At 40.5% G+C, this 14,609-nt stretch overlaps 1 protein-coding gene across 2 annotated transcripts; it reads right to left on the reverse strand.

Moving 5' to 3' along the window:
• Nucleotides 1–4,211: 4,211 nt before the first annotated feature.
• Nucleotides 4,212–9,957, reverse strand: LOC129110606 (holocytochrome c-type synthase). Of its 2 annotated transcripts, XM_054622733.1 has the most exons (9): nucleotides 9,874–9,957; nucleotides 8,926–9,040; nucleotides 8,758–8,808; nucleotides 8,591–8,638; nucleotides 7,743–7,876; nucleotides 7,346–7,494; nucleotides 5,943–6,062; nucleotides 5,694–5,780; nucleotides 4,212–4,431 (listed from the first exon to the last, which is right to left on the reverse strand). In XM_054622733.1, the coding sequence occupies exons 2-9, from the start codon at nucleotides 9,032–9,034 to the stop codon at nucleotides 4,233–4,235; spliced, it is 897 nt and encodes a 298-aa protein (XP_054478708.1). In that variant the 5' UTR covers nucleotides 9,035–9,040; nucleotides 9,874–9,957; the 3' UTR covers nucleotides 4,212–4,232. The 2 variants fall into 2 exon arrangements, with proteins under 2 accessions (XP_054478708.1, XP_054478709.1); XM_054622734.1 differs by lacking the exon at nucleotides 8,758–8,808.
• Nucleotides 9,958–14,609: the final 4,652 nt, after the last annotated feature.

Below are 14,609 nucleotides of genomic sequence, written 5' to 3' on the forward strand. Positions count from 1 at the left end.
GCGTCCAGTTAGGAAGAGGTGCCAGGCGTCATATAACACACTTCACTCAAACTCAAAAACAAGCAGCGATGTATAAATGCTATTGAAGTCGTCGTAAAAGACCCGTCATTCAATTTTGTTTACACGCATGCATCAAAGGTGCAACAATGAGCACCTTACTATGGACCAGCTCCCAGTCCCAACTCCATACCTGGTCTCTGCAGGGACTTGAACCGGGGACTTCATTAAATTAAACATTTGGACGTAGTTGTGGGCTTCTTTTGGCCCGTGACCGATGACCATTTCTGTCCAGAAAAATGCAAGATTGGTCAAAATCACAGATAGAGAAAGACCTGGAGCGGCATGACACACAGAACCCAAACCAGTAGGAAGCCTTTATTCCCTATAGCTCTCATAGGATCGACCATTAAGACATAAAGAAGCTCATAATGCGTCTGGTGGACTCTTCTATTGGACTCCATAGTGTTTTCGGGTTGTTTTTAGGGCTTCTTTATCATTATACTACACAGAGGAGTGTGAGGTTTTGTGTTTTGAGTTTCCTGTGCTTGCTCTGTGTGTTCCTCATGTGTTCCTGTAGCCCTGTCCTGCATGTCTACCCCTGAACACCAGTTTAGTGTCCAGCCTCGTTAGCCCTGTCTTTGTGTTGCCTGTCCCTCGTTGTCCTGTCACCCAATCACAGTGTTTCCCCTCATAATTCCACATCCATACCCCCTCCAGCTGTTCCCTGTAGCACCGCTGGTATTTATACCTGTCTGTTCTTTTAGGTCTCTGGTGAGTTTGTTTGACGTCTTTAGTTGAAGCTGCAGCGTTGATCCTGGTGACCCGCTTGCCTTTGTTTCCTGGTGTATGTACATCGTGTTCCTAGTTTGAGAGAGGTGGTTTATTCTTTACCTTCTGACTGTTGCTGTGTCTGCATTTGGGTCCACCTGCCTGCTTCAAACGTGACAGAGTCTCACCTTCAAGCACCATACTGAGAAAGTAAAGAAAACCATGAGCACATCTGATAGATTGAAAAAAAAAGTAGTAAATATTATTTTATATCAGCTGTACTGCACAAAATAGGGCTTTTCTGAAAAACAAGTCATTAATAATATGTAGGTCTGTATGTTCACCATCGCCAGTAAAACAATGTGGAAAACAAGTCCATAGTGGAACCTCATTACTGAAGATGTACATACATACCTAATGACAGAATCAGAGGGAGAAGCATGACAGAAAATACAGATTAAACGTGTAAAGTTTAGTGAAACACCTCCTGTGTTCAGCTTCAAAACTGCATCGACATGTGGATGAAAAATGTGATTCAGCCTCTGTCCAAATGACTGAAGGGCTCCAGAGTTATTCATTAACGAAATGATGAGTTAACCAGGCTTAATTCATCAAATCTTAGCTTATTTTCAGAAAACTCTGTTTCACCTTAGATATGTCTGACCAAAGCTACCATGGAAACGTATACCTATACACTAGACAGTTTTCAATTCCACATATATATCAGACCAGCAGCAGTCATCCAGAGAAAGGTCTCATCATAACGGCCATTGCTCTGGGAAAATAATTCCACGTAGTTGGTAAACTGTGAAAAACAGAGGGAGCTAAAACATGGCTCCAAACCTCTACTTTGAACAACCGTGCAGAGTGAAATTTGACCATTCACATTTCTTTGTGTTTATAAAATCATTTAAAGACGTCCCACTGGGTCCGGTCATTGATCCACTTGGACAGGGACTAAATAAATGCATACAAACTTGTCAAATGTACAATCTGAACACATGAATTGGCCTTGGCATCTCTAAAACCTTCCTATGTTGTTTTTGGAACTACCCATATGTAGGTGCTGGTCCTATGTACAGTGTGTGCTTCCAAATGTATCTGTGTGTTTATGGGATGGTTTTTAGCTTAAGGTCATTTAAGTAAAAATTACTCTTTAACAGCAGTTGAATGCAAAGCCGTGGTAACGCAGTTTCATAGGCATGTAAGAGAAAGTAATGTACAACGTTAAAGGCTCTCTCTAGCACCAGTGTTGGGTTTTGTTCTGGGCTACTGTAGAACCAGCAAATAAGACAAATTGTAAGTCACATGACTTGACTTTGTTTATTCACAGCTGCTGAGTTTTTCTTTATGAATGTGATATATCCTGGTTTAGCAGAGCTGAGACAAAATACTGAGACAGCTATCCTGTTTATCATAACCAACTGTAATGATGCATTGTGTCCAGCAGATGATGCTAAATACACACTGCATGGAGGGAGGCCTGTGGCTGGCTTTATTGGTTTTGGTCTTGACACTTAACGCTGTTCTTAGAACTTGTGCCTTTACTACTGTGTATTTAAATATAATATTTGTCCCCTTTTTTAAACATTGCAATGCTCCCATACACAAAGAGCCCCTGTACTCAACCCCATACAACACCTTTCGATATTTTGTCTTGGTTTCCAATAGAAAGGCAAACATGATTCAGAGGCAGAAGATGAGCAGCTTTATTCATAGTTCAGTTGACCACCAGAGCAAGTAAAATGTTTTGGGTTTTTTTTTGTTTTTCAAACAAGAATTTCTTCTCAAGCATCAAGATTATGCCCTTAGAAATCCACTCATTCATCAATCAATAAATACAAATTAAAAAAAAAAATGATAAGCTGAAGAAATGTTACACTGAAACTATCTTCTACAACACGGGATCAAAAGCAGACTCAAAGTCATTAATTAAACCTGATAGAAAGTGACTTCAAAGTTACTTTAGAGCTTTTACACTGATTATGAAATAATACAATAATACAGTATTACAGTATATGAAGTAAGCTGCAATGATGACACACTATGTGAACTGGTCAGTTTCTTTACTTCAAACAATCTGCTGCCATCTGCACATGATGTCCATCCTTGTCTTTTAAAAAAAATAGAACTATATATCCCGAGGGTCAAACTAGACTAACACCCATAACCCTCTACACAGTCGCCATGGTAATCTGTCGCACCAATAAGCGTTATCCTGACAACGCAGAAACTCATCGCTGTGCTGCAGTAAAATATGACAGCATGGATCAGAGCAGAATCACACCTGTGAGTTTCATCCGTCAGCAGGAGGGTCCTAGTAGGACATTTCTCTTCCTCAACTATCACATACAGGCAACATGCCGACAAATTGCAGACTTCAGATGAAATGTTATATCATTCCAATGAAGAATGTCTTCCCAGAACATTCCAGGACTTTTTCCAATGATGATCCAGGGTTTGGCCCATACAGTAATAAGTCCCTCTGTGGAAGTCTGATTTAAAAGAATTTGGGAAGAAATCAAAGTTAAGTGATGTCACGCAGTCCCCATGTGCTACCATGTGACCTGACTTGGGGGTGTGTTCACTGAGTTTCCTCAACGTGGTCCATAAGCTACATGTGAACTTTAATATGATCCTGAACATAACTGTCAGATGGCAATGTGATCCATGTGGGGGAGCTCTTTTGGATAGACTAGTCATATTTTCCAAGCTAATGGGAAATAGAATGTTGAAATAATTTCCAGGAAAAGACAAGATTGTCGAGGACATTTTACTTTTTCCTCTAATTTTCAAAAAGCAATTGGTCAACTGCCTCCCAGAACACATGGTAACCCTGACAACTCTTAAAATTCTTCCATGATTCAAAGCTGCAGTATGAGCAGCAACAATCTGCAGATGCATAAATTATGAAGTCGCAGCAGATTAATGAACTACAAATATGTACTGCTTTAACATAAATGGTGTGGGACTGCAACAGACGTTTAAAAACAGAATGGTTAAAGCAGTGGAAGCTGAGGTATGCTGACTTCTAGTCCCTTTAAAATATCCAAAAATGGTGGCTCCTACAATTCCCCTAACGCAACAAAGGAGCAATCAATCTTTCTTTCAAGTGGAGCAGACTGCCTCATGAGGAGCTGTGTATGTAACAAGTGTTTATTACAGTGAGCAGACTGTTGAAGTATGAGCAGAGTGAAGGCAGTGAGACACTTGCTGACCTTTGAACTGAAATGCAAACCCAAAAGAAGATTTCCTCTAAGAAAATCAATATGAGGAGCAGATGAAGCTTCATGCAGCCTAACAGAGAAGTTCTGCAAACACCAACAGAGCCAGTTTTATTAGTCTCAATGAGTATATATATGTGTGTGTGTGTGTGTGTGTGTGTGTGTGTGTGTGTGTGTGTGCACACACACAAGTGTCCAAGTCCGTTTTAGGAGGTCCACACACAAGTGTCCAAGTCCGTTTTAGGAGGTCCAGCGCCACCAGGTCACCTTCATGCGGTCCCAGACGGCACCTAAAGAGTCGTAGGCGGGGCGCACATCCAGGATGGAGAACTGGTAGTTCTCCTTGTTGATCTCGCCGTCGTAGTAGTCGATGACGTAGCGCACCTCCCTCCCGCAGCGGTCGATGATCCAGTCGTGGCGGTCGAAAGGCAGCTCATAGCTAATGAGGAGGAGAAGAGAAATCCATTGAAATAAGATGGTATTTGTACTTGTATTTGACCTGTCGTGCTATTTATCATCCAGATAGTTTTGGTGGGAGTTGGCTTGCCCAGGGGGGTTAAGTTTGGCAGAAAGAAAATAGTTTCTACATGAAGCTGCTCACAACAGGGTCTGTGGATTATAGTCAGTAACCAGGTTTTTTTAAATGTTTTTTGAGCAGTTTGAGCACCATAAGCCGAGTGCCAAATAATTCCATTATATTGGATAGAAGGCGGACATCTCTATGGCAGATATCTCAAAACTAGGCAATTCACATCAAAAACAATCCATTTTTATTTTGGGTTAAGCTGTCCCTTAAAAGCAGATATACATTCAGACCAGTGACTGAATGTATTTCACTCTTGTTTTAGTCTTACATGAGGTCAGGTGCAATAATGTTTCTACATTAAAGAATAAAAGAAAGAGGCTACATTTAAATAGAACATAACTTCTCTGTACTGAATTATGTCTAACGATGCACCATTTAAAAATATCTGACTTTCTTTATACATGTATCCACATCTTTGTCCATTTTTTTGTTTTACTAATGTGGATATAACTGTTGAAAATAACATCAGGTCCTCCTGGTCAAGCTGATTCCTACATGTCTGTGACATCAAACATCGGCAGTATTCAAGATCATCACTGGAGCACTGAGCACATGTGGGGTCCTTTTCCTTTTTTCCTCGTATTTTTGATCCCAGCCACATAATGATGAAACTGCTAGCTCTAACCAAACCCCCAAACCAGCTGTATATTGTAATTTGTTGAACATTCAACATTGTTGAATTTGCTATTGGCTGGTCTGGAGGCAGATTGGCAGTTAGCCGTAACGGCTACCATGAAGAGTAATTCAAAAACATTCAAGTCCAAGGACCGAACCCAGCAATTCATGTGGTGCTTTTTGTGTTTTGTAACTGTAGCATGAAATCATGGAGGAATTAGGAAGCTAGCTAGCTAACTAGCCAGTCGCAAAATGTGTAAAATTAAACAACTTAAATGCCTCATCCACACACTCTTTTTACAGCGTAGGAAAGCACATCACTATAGCCAGATAATCAGACAATAACACTGATTCACCACATTTTGTAATGTTTTGATGGCTAAATTTAAAGACCACGGAGGAAAAATAAGAGAGACAACATGTGCTGTGATTGCATTGGTTCACTGGTTACAGAAAATAGGCCTTTTGATAGACGGGAGGTACAGTGTGAAGGAGCTCACCCCATCCAGTTGCGGAAGCGAGCCCTGGGAGAGAACTCTTTGGCTTTACCACCAAACCTCTTCAAGGTCGGCCCACATGGACATTCACTGCAAGACAACACAAGATACAGTCCAATCAAATAACTGTCAATCAAACTGGTAAACTTGATAGTGTGGACTTAACTATAAATATATATCCGACTCTGAACAAAATAACAATTTGTCTCAAATGAATGGAAAGCTGCATATATCTAAGGTTTGTAGACTCACCCTGCGTGCATCGCCTCCCATTTCAGGATCTCCTGCCAGGCCTGCTCGTTGTTCGTGTTGTGGATTTTAATGATGTTGGTCATATCTTGTGCGCCGAGATCATCTTCACGCCAGCGCCACCTGCAGCACGAACAAGACCGAGTGTTAAATCATATAAAGGACCAACCCAGAGTCTCTGTTACGCCTCAACACTGCCGTCTCCTCCAATTTAAAGAGTGCGACTCTTTAATTATTAAAGCTTGTAATATATGCAGACTAAGCATTTGGACATTAAGTCAATTCTTTTTTGAAAAATAAAAAGGACCATGAGAATTCTATTGAATTAGATCAACACAGTCACATTGTGTCTGCGTCTTATCGTGTGCAGAACTTACACTCTAAAGTGAAACACTTACAGCTGAGACGGCTTTGGCAATGTAAACCAAACCATAATAATCAGGTTTGCCTTTGGGTGAATTATGTAGCTCATATGGTGAACACGTATAAGCAATTGAAGTTGGAAGGGCCTTGGTGTTACTAAGCTTTGTTGTTAGTCTTTGTTTAGTGTTTCCCAGTAGAAACACTAAACAAAGACCACTACGTGTTAATCAACTGTCTTTGTAAACAAGGTTTTCTTCATGAGCGATCATGTGGACTCTCCCATAAAAAGGAGGCGTTCTACCACACTAAAAGAACCAATCGCGTGCCAATCAAGAGGGTTGGGTCGTCAAAATTGAGAGCTGTGGGGAATTTAAGAAAACTATGACAGCAAACACTACACTGATGCTGCAAACAAGGCAAGAGGCAGAATATGCTGCAAGTTCATTTATATTTTACTACTTGATGCACTCTCAATCCCTTCCGGTTATTTTTAACGTGACAGACGCACATTCTGCAACCCTTACACTTTAAACCTGACGCTTTTAATCTACATGCTTTAATATTACATTTAGCTCTGAACGTGGAAATCACTTTAGTTCCTGGTCAAATATTGATCGATTATTATCAATGATGAGACAGACAGGAAGGGGGAGGGAAAATAAATAGTTTGAGAGCAGTGCAGAAGCTATAGTGACAAGAAAATTGTTCTGAGTGAATGCTCCAGATAAAACTGAGTGAATGCTCCAGATAAAACATAATCCTAAACACGTCGACAATGTTTGTACAATTCAAATTAAGAATCGAATCAAATCTATTCTTAATTACTCTCATCTCCAGCCTTGGGAGACAAAACTTTGCACTCTAGCTTTAATCTTTAGTCTCCCAGCTTTCAGATAATGTATACATCTTCTCTGTGGGTCTCTAAGGGTTAAAGAGTATAAGGGGATGTTCAATGCTGGAAAATCCAGAACAACCTGTGCTACGTTACTGCCCACATGTCCGGTTATGAACTGGCATTCAGAAGCCACGCGGTATGGACTGACCCTTTCCGCAGCATGGCGTTCCAGAACATCTGTTCAGACGGGTAAACCCAGTTCTTTTCCGTGTTGTGACGGGGAATGGTGGATTCCTCTCTTGCCAGGTGGAGGGAGAAGGGCTGGTCTGGAGCTGGTACTTGGTTAGGAGGAGGCATCTGCACACACAGGCAGGAGAGAGAGCTCAACGACAAAATACACACTCAGTCGTTTACCATCACAAATGTTATCCATAGCTTAGATCTCCATGTGGTTGCATCTTGTTTGCTTCTTGTTTTGTAAATTGCAGTACTGTCCAGATGATGCTTAAGTCAAAAGACAGTACCTTCCAGATCACACATTGATCCATTTCCGCTTGGCTTTTAATACCATCACTCCCTTCTTCATAAACTTAGCACCCACTTACCATGTTCGCTGGGTCAATGTCACTCTTCATGCCTTCTGCAGCTTTCATGGGACACTCCACAAAGTCGTAGGCCCGGTCCTGGTGAACTGGACCTGCTGCCGCTTGGTGCATCGGACACCCCGGAGGAGGAGACGCTACAGGAAACAAGAGCATGTGATTGAGGCATAACGGGTAAAAAATACCTGGCCAGCCATAGCCGAAAACCATCAACAATATGAACATTGAAATGTGACACAGTGCAGTCAAGAAAATAAAATGTAAACTTGCAAATACGCAAGTAAACGCGTGCAGCGTTGTTTGGTTCTGGTTCTGATCTTGACCACTATACTTAAATATCACTAATGCAACGAATATTTTAAAATGATTGATTTCAACATGCACATTTTGCTATCCCTACTTTTTATGTTTAAAGTGGTTGCAATCAGTGGAAACCAATGGCCAAGAATCGGTTGGCAATTTCTCAAACTGGTAAAATAAGCTAAAATAAGAGAATCCTATATTAGTCCCACAGTGGGGAAATTTGCAGGATTGCAGCAGCAGAGAGGATAGTGCAAACAAGAGACATAGTAAAAACAAGATCAAAACAGGTATTTTAAATAAGTAAATAAGTAATAACACAGTAAAGAATATTAAATAAGTAACCAATGGCAACCGTTACCGCTGAGCCCTGATTTGTATAATTTTTTACGAGGCAACATCAGGGAGCTGTGGCACCAGCTAATAAAACTGTGTGTAGGCCAACAAAATAAAATAATCTGCAATTTATCAGTGTTTCCAGTAAATGTATTTACCGATACAGGCAAGTCACAAATAATTCAGTAGGCCAGCATGGACTTTGAAATTGATACCTTGGACAGGCTGAGCTTGATGCATGGGACACTCCACAGGTGGAGACACTAAGAGAGGCAGATACAAAAAAAATGAAACATGTTAACACAACTTTATTGTTAAAAACGAAAACAAAACAACCATTGTTAAAAACAAAAAAACTAAACAAAACAACTATAGTTAGCACCTTTGACAGGCTGGGCTTCTTGGTGCATGGGACACTCCACAGGTGGAGACACTAAGAGAGGCAGATACAAAAAAATTGAACATGTTAACACAACTTTATTGTTAAAAACGAAAACAAAACAACCATTGTTAAAAACAAAAAACTAAACCAAACAACTATAGTTAGCACCTTTGACAGGCTGGGCTTCTTGGTGCATGGGGCAGCCCTGAGGAGGGGCGGCCATCATGGCCTCTGCCCGGACTGTAGGAGCAGCAGGTGTGGACAAGGAGGCTCCCATCCTGCCCTGTCACATGAGGAAAACACAACACATTAAGATCAACACACTTAGTGGTATGCTAATCCCAGGAGCTGGGTTACTGGATCTAGTCTGGGGCATCATGAATCAGAACCTGTTGCTGGCCTGGTTGCTATGACATCCTCCCAATGTCAAGCACTCACAACCTGTATTAAAACACATCGATGGAGGCAGATATGTAGCTACATAAGTATTTCACTTTACACACAGAACTTCCCTGACAGACAATAAGAGCCAAGTTATGTCTTTATTTACCAGGCCAGTTATCGGAATAAAGTTATGTTGAAGTGTATTTGCAAATAAGCTTATCATACATTATGAGAAACGTGACGTAATTCAGTCGAAGGGAATATTTTTGTAAGTGAATTCCACATAAAACATCCATGTTGACAGTCATAAGGGCTGAGTAGCCTTACATTTGATCCAACGAGAAGTTATCCTTGATTAACCTCTCTGTGAAACGTTAGCATCAAAAGCTAATGTAGGACCGCTAACGCTAGCTGACAGCCTGGTCCCAGGCCCCTGGGTCCTCCCCAACATCTCCAATGTATTCAAATACAGTGAAAACAATATGATGCGAGACGAAATAGCAAATCACGTTAACGGTTCTAGTACCAGCTAGCTTAGCTACTGTCATGGACCGTTAGCTACCTTGCAGCTATGCTAACGTTAGCCGACATGTCTTCTTGTTGTTTTTACTTTAACGTCCTTTAAACAAAGCACATTAACAATTCATAAGGGTTGCCTCTTTTACTCTCTGTTTATAAGCATTTACAGTATAGTGTGAACATAATACGAGCGAAGATAAATCTCTAACTTACCTGTTAGAGAAGTCAGCAGTGTGTTCTCCTGTAGGTTTGCTATCCCAATGTCAACGAGCAGGACACACTGCTGTAAGTTATGTGTGCGCTACGTAAAACACATACGTCATCACGCTGTATTCGACAACATGACGTCAACGTTTGGTAACATGTGGGTGATATAACTTGAGTTGCGTTATCAAACAGCTATACAGTTACAATGCAATCGTCTTCTTACTCAAATGTTATGAGCCCATAGTTGTTGATTTCAATATTGTGTTTGGGACTGTGGTGTGTCCGATATGTTGTCCATGTATTGGCCGACTTAATGGACCTGAAAATGAAATGATCTGGTGCATATCATACATACGGTTCAGTGGCTGCTGCAGGCCACCAGTCCCAGCTATTTAGACATTATAGTTGTCTTTTTGTAGGACACTGATTTGTATTTTATTTACACCATTATGTGTTATTGTGCTTTTGTCTCTAAATTATTCTATGTTATGTCTTGTCTTTTATCTCCCCCGCTGAGTCTGTTATAAAGTTTTGATTGATTACATTAATGTTGGAACAAAATACAAGACACTCTTTTGACTATACACCAGCCATAATAGGCCCAAAATGGTGATTTCTTTAGAGTCTAACAACCTGCTGGTATTATACAGTTATAATTATATAGCCTAATTTCTGGATTCAAATGTACAGTTATTTTAACTTCCCAGACCAAATCCATGTATAGTTCTATGACGTAACTCCTTGAGTTACAAAATGCGGTTCATCCTGTAGTAGCGATGGTTGTCCACTGGATGGCGCCAAAACACCGCCTTATTTTTACATTTAGTCATCCATCCACCCATCTTCCGTAACCTGCTTATCCAGTTAAGGGTCGCGGGGGTGCTGGAGCCGATCTCAGCTGTCAATGGGCGAAGGCAGGGTACACCCTGGACAGGTCGCCAGCCTATCACAGGGCAGACATATAGAGACAGACAACCATTCACACTCACATCCACACCTAAGGGCAATTTCAGAGTCATCAATGAACCTAACCTGCATGTCTTTGGACTGTGGGAGGAAGCCGGAGAACCCGGAGAGAACCCACGCTGACACGGGGAGAACATGCAAACTCCACACAGAAGGTTGTCCAGCCCGGGAATTGAACCCGGGCCCCTCTTGCTGTGAGGCTACACCACCGTGCAGCCATACATGCTGAGTCTGTTATAAAGTTTTGATTGATTACATTAATGTTGGAACAAAATATAAGACACTCTTTTGACTATACACCAGCCATAATAGGCCCAAAATGGTGATTTCTTTAGAGTCTAACAACCTGCTGGTATTATACAGTTATAATTATATAGCCTAATTACTCACTCTTGCTGTGAGGCTACACCACCGTGCAGCCATACATTTAGTCATGAATTACGGTATATTAAGATAGAATAACATAAGATAACCCTTTATAAACCTACAAATTGCAGTATGACAGCAGCAAAGGAGAGATTGTAACAACAAGATGCATCAGTAAAAAGCAGAAGGCACCAGTAAAAAACAAAAAAAGTATAAATAGAAATAAAAAGATATAAAATATAATCGTAGACTGACTGCATGGTTGAGTTTGCAATATTGCACATATTAAGACATAATAGTTGATATTGAATATACATTTTTTTATATTGCAGAGTGGTATACATTGATATTTATATTGCACATGAGTGAATTAATGAATAACTAGTCTGTTTTTGGTGAGGCCACCACACTGGGGGTGAAGCAGGTTGTCATTAAAGGAGCTGCACAGAGCTGTCAGAGGGTCCTGCATGGGGTGGGACTTGTTCCCCATCAGGGATGAAAGCTTAGCCATCATTCCCATTTGTCCCATCACTTCCACTGGTTCAGGGACCCAGCAGATCACTTCACAAAAGTGGGTTGATGCCACCACAGAGTCAAAAAAAAGGGTCCTCAGGAGGTTTCCCTGGTACAGGGGGGGAATGTTTTCACCTGCAGAAAATCCACCCATAGCTCTTTTATTTTCCTTGCATCTATCTGGCACCAGCCCACAAAGTCCTTGGTCAGTTCTCTGTATTCCCTCTCATCCTTTTCCTTGATGAAGCAGCAAATTGAACCATTGTTTACAGTTTACAGTACATTTTAGAGCTCAGTCTGTAACACAGTGGCAAAAAGGCATATCATGCGCAACGGTCACCATCTTCATTCCCATGCTCCTTTTCTTCTGCCTCTTAGATAGCCTAGTTCAATTCTATTCCCCAAGATGAGGCAACTTAATTAAAATAGAGAAAAAATTTGAAAAGATAGAAGACAATTTGACAATTGAAACAGAAGTAGTAATGCATTTTTTAAATACTTTTTCATACTAAACCTTATTTGATAATCCTGATAATCATTCCACATGATTGTTTTTCTTTCTTTTGTTGTTGTTGTTTGTGCAAAGCATTACAGTATTATTAAAATGAACAATATTTTTTTTTTTTACTTGATAAAACTATTAAAGGGTTGAAGGTCCCTATAGTTGGATTGAGCTCTATAGAGATGCACAATCCTAAACAAATTTACAATGAATCAATCAGGTGACCACAACTGATCATCACATTCCATGTCTTTTATCCCAGAGTTTACCACCTTGTTAAACCTTAATTGTTAGTTTTTGTACTTTTATGAGAACTTTCCACAAAGTTCAAAATGCTTGCGATTCATAGCTCTATTGTGCTTTTGTACCTTTGTTGTTGAGAACACCCACACCGACAACAGACTTCACATTGAGACATCACTTAGACGCCAGTGGACATTGCTTTGGGTTTGGCTCTCTTAGTTGTTTGTATGTGTATTTAATCTGAGTTACTGGTGCGCCTGGAATGCAACTCCAAACACAGCAACAGTCGCCTCCAAGGGTTTGGGTGGAAAGTGGTAAGGCGGTTTGATGCAGAGTTTTAATATTCAAGATAAATGTAACATTTAATATACGACGAGTTTTGATCAAACGTCAACTTTTTTCAATACTTAAGGACTGACTGAACATTTCAATCACAGACCAAATCCCTAAAAAACGCCCAGTCTGCAATTAATTAAAAGCATGTGAAACGTGATGGCATGCTCACTGATTAAAACCTGGCTTTTCACACAGGTCGCTTCATTCATGTTGAACATATTGAGTTTCCTAATTGATTCCGGAACCCCGACACATACACAAGACACACACAGCAGGACAGTGCCAGGAAAGAGACTAGTATCTAATGTTGCCACTTTGTCTAAGAGACCCCTCTCGAGATCTGAAGGAAAATCTACTAAACGTGTGTGTCCGGTGGTTGTAAAAGTGGAGGTGCCGCCCATTAAAATCTATTTGTGAATGTATATCCTCATGGTTCCATGTCTGATTGCAATTTCCCCACAGCTGTGATACATATTGCTGTGATGTTATTGTAGTCAAAGTTTTATAATTACCCTCAACCCACACACACTGTGTTCACTCGCACATACAGCCGCCATCTGCTTATGGGTCTCTCCATATGCTTTCATTCAGAGTGTTATGAAGCATTCTTTACCGGTCTTTAGACTAGCGCAACCCGAAGGAACATCAATGCACCTGTTACAGTACAGAACAATGTAAAGCAAGTCATGAGTGTGGTGACTATAAGTATCAGCTTTAATGATCATGAACATACATACATACATACATACATACATACATACATACATACATACATACATACATACATACATACATACATACATACATACATACATACATATACATGAAATTTCCCTTCAGCATTTAACCCATCCCTGAGGAGCAGTGGGCTGCTAAGAAATATCCGGGGAGCAACTTGGGATACACACTGTGTTGACTTAGGACTTGTTAGTCTTCACTTGGTACTTATCTTTGGTGACTTATGACTTGTTGGTCTTCACTTTGGACTTATCTTTGTTGACTTCGGACTTGTAAATCTTCACTTGGGACTTACCCATGTTGACTTAGGACTTGTTGCCTTCACTTGGGACATACTCATGATGACTTAGGACTTGTTGGTCTTCACTTGGGACTTTGACTTAGGACTTGACTTAGGACTTGTTGGTCTTCACTTGGGACTTAGGACTTGTTGGTCTTCACTTAGGACTTACCTGTGTTGACTAAGGACTTGTTAGTCTTCACTTGGGACTTACCTGTGTTGACTTAGGACTTGTAAGTCTTCACTTGGGACTTATCTTTGGTGATTTAGGACTTGTTGGTCTTCACTTGGGACTTACCCAGGTTTACTTAGGACTAGTTGGTCTTCACCTGTGACTTACTCATGTTGACTTAGGACTTGTTGGTCTTCACTCGGGAAGTACCCATGTTTACGTAGGACTTGTTGATCTTCACTTGGGACTTTCTCATGTTGACTTAGGACTTGTTGGCCTTTACTTGGGACTTACCCGTGTTGACTTAAGAGTGCATTGACACTGAACTTTGGCACTGAATATAAATCTTGTATTTTTTCGAATATGAACATAATTCCATGGGATAACTGGCTGGCAAGGTGCAATAAAGCACATTTACCGTATATCAGGATTTAATGTAAGGACAACAGCAGTTGTGATTAAACAACAAAAAACACTTGTGGAAAACTTTGCCCACTAATTCAAAGAGGTTGAAATGATCTTAGATCAACAATTCAGTAACATCCTCAAGTGTTGCAATGTTTTCAGTTTCGCAAAGTGGAAATACTTACGGAAAACACTCAAGTTTAATTGTTTAGGTACACACA

This window comes from Anoplopoma fimbria, chromosome 21 (genome assembly GCF_027596085.1).
Source record: "Anoplopoma fimbria isolate UVic2021 breed Golden Eagle Sablefish chromosome 21, Afim_UVic_2022, whole genome shotgun sequence".
In the NCBI taxonomy this organism is placed as follows: Eukaryota; Metazoa; Chordata; class Actinopteri; order Perciformes; family Anoplopomatidae; genus Anoplopoma; species Anoplopoma fimbria.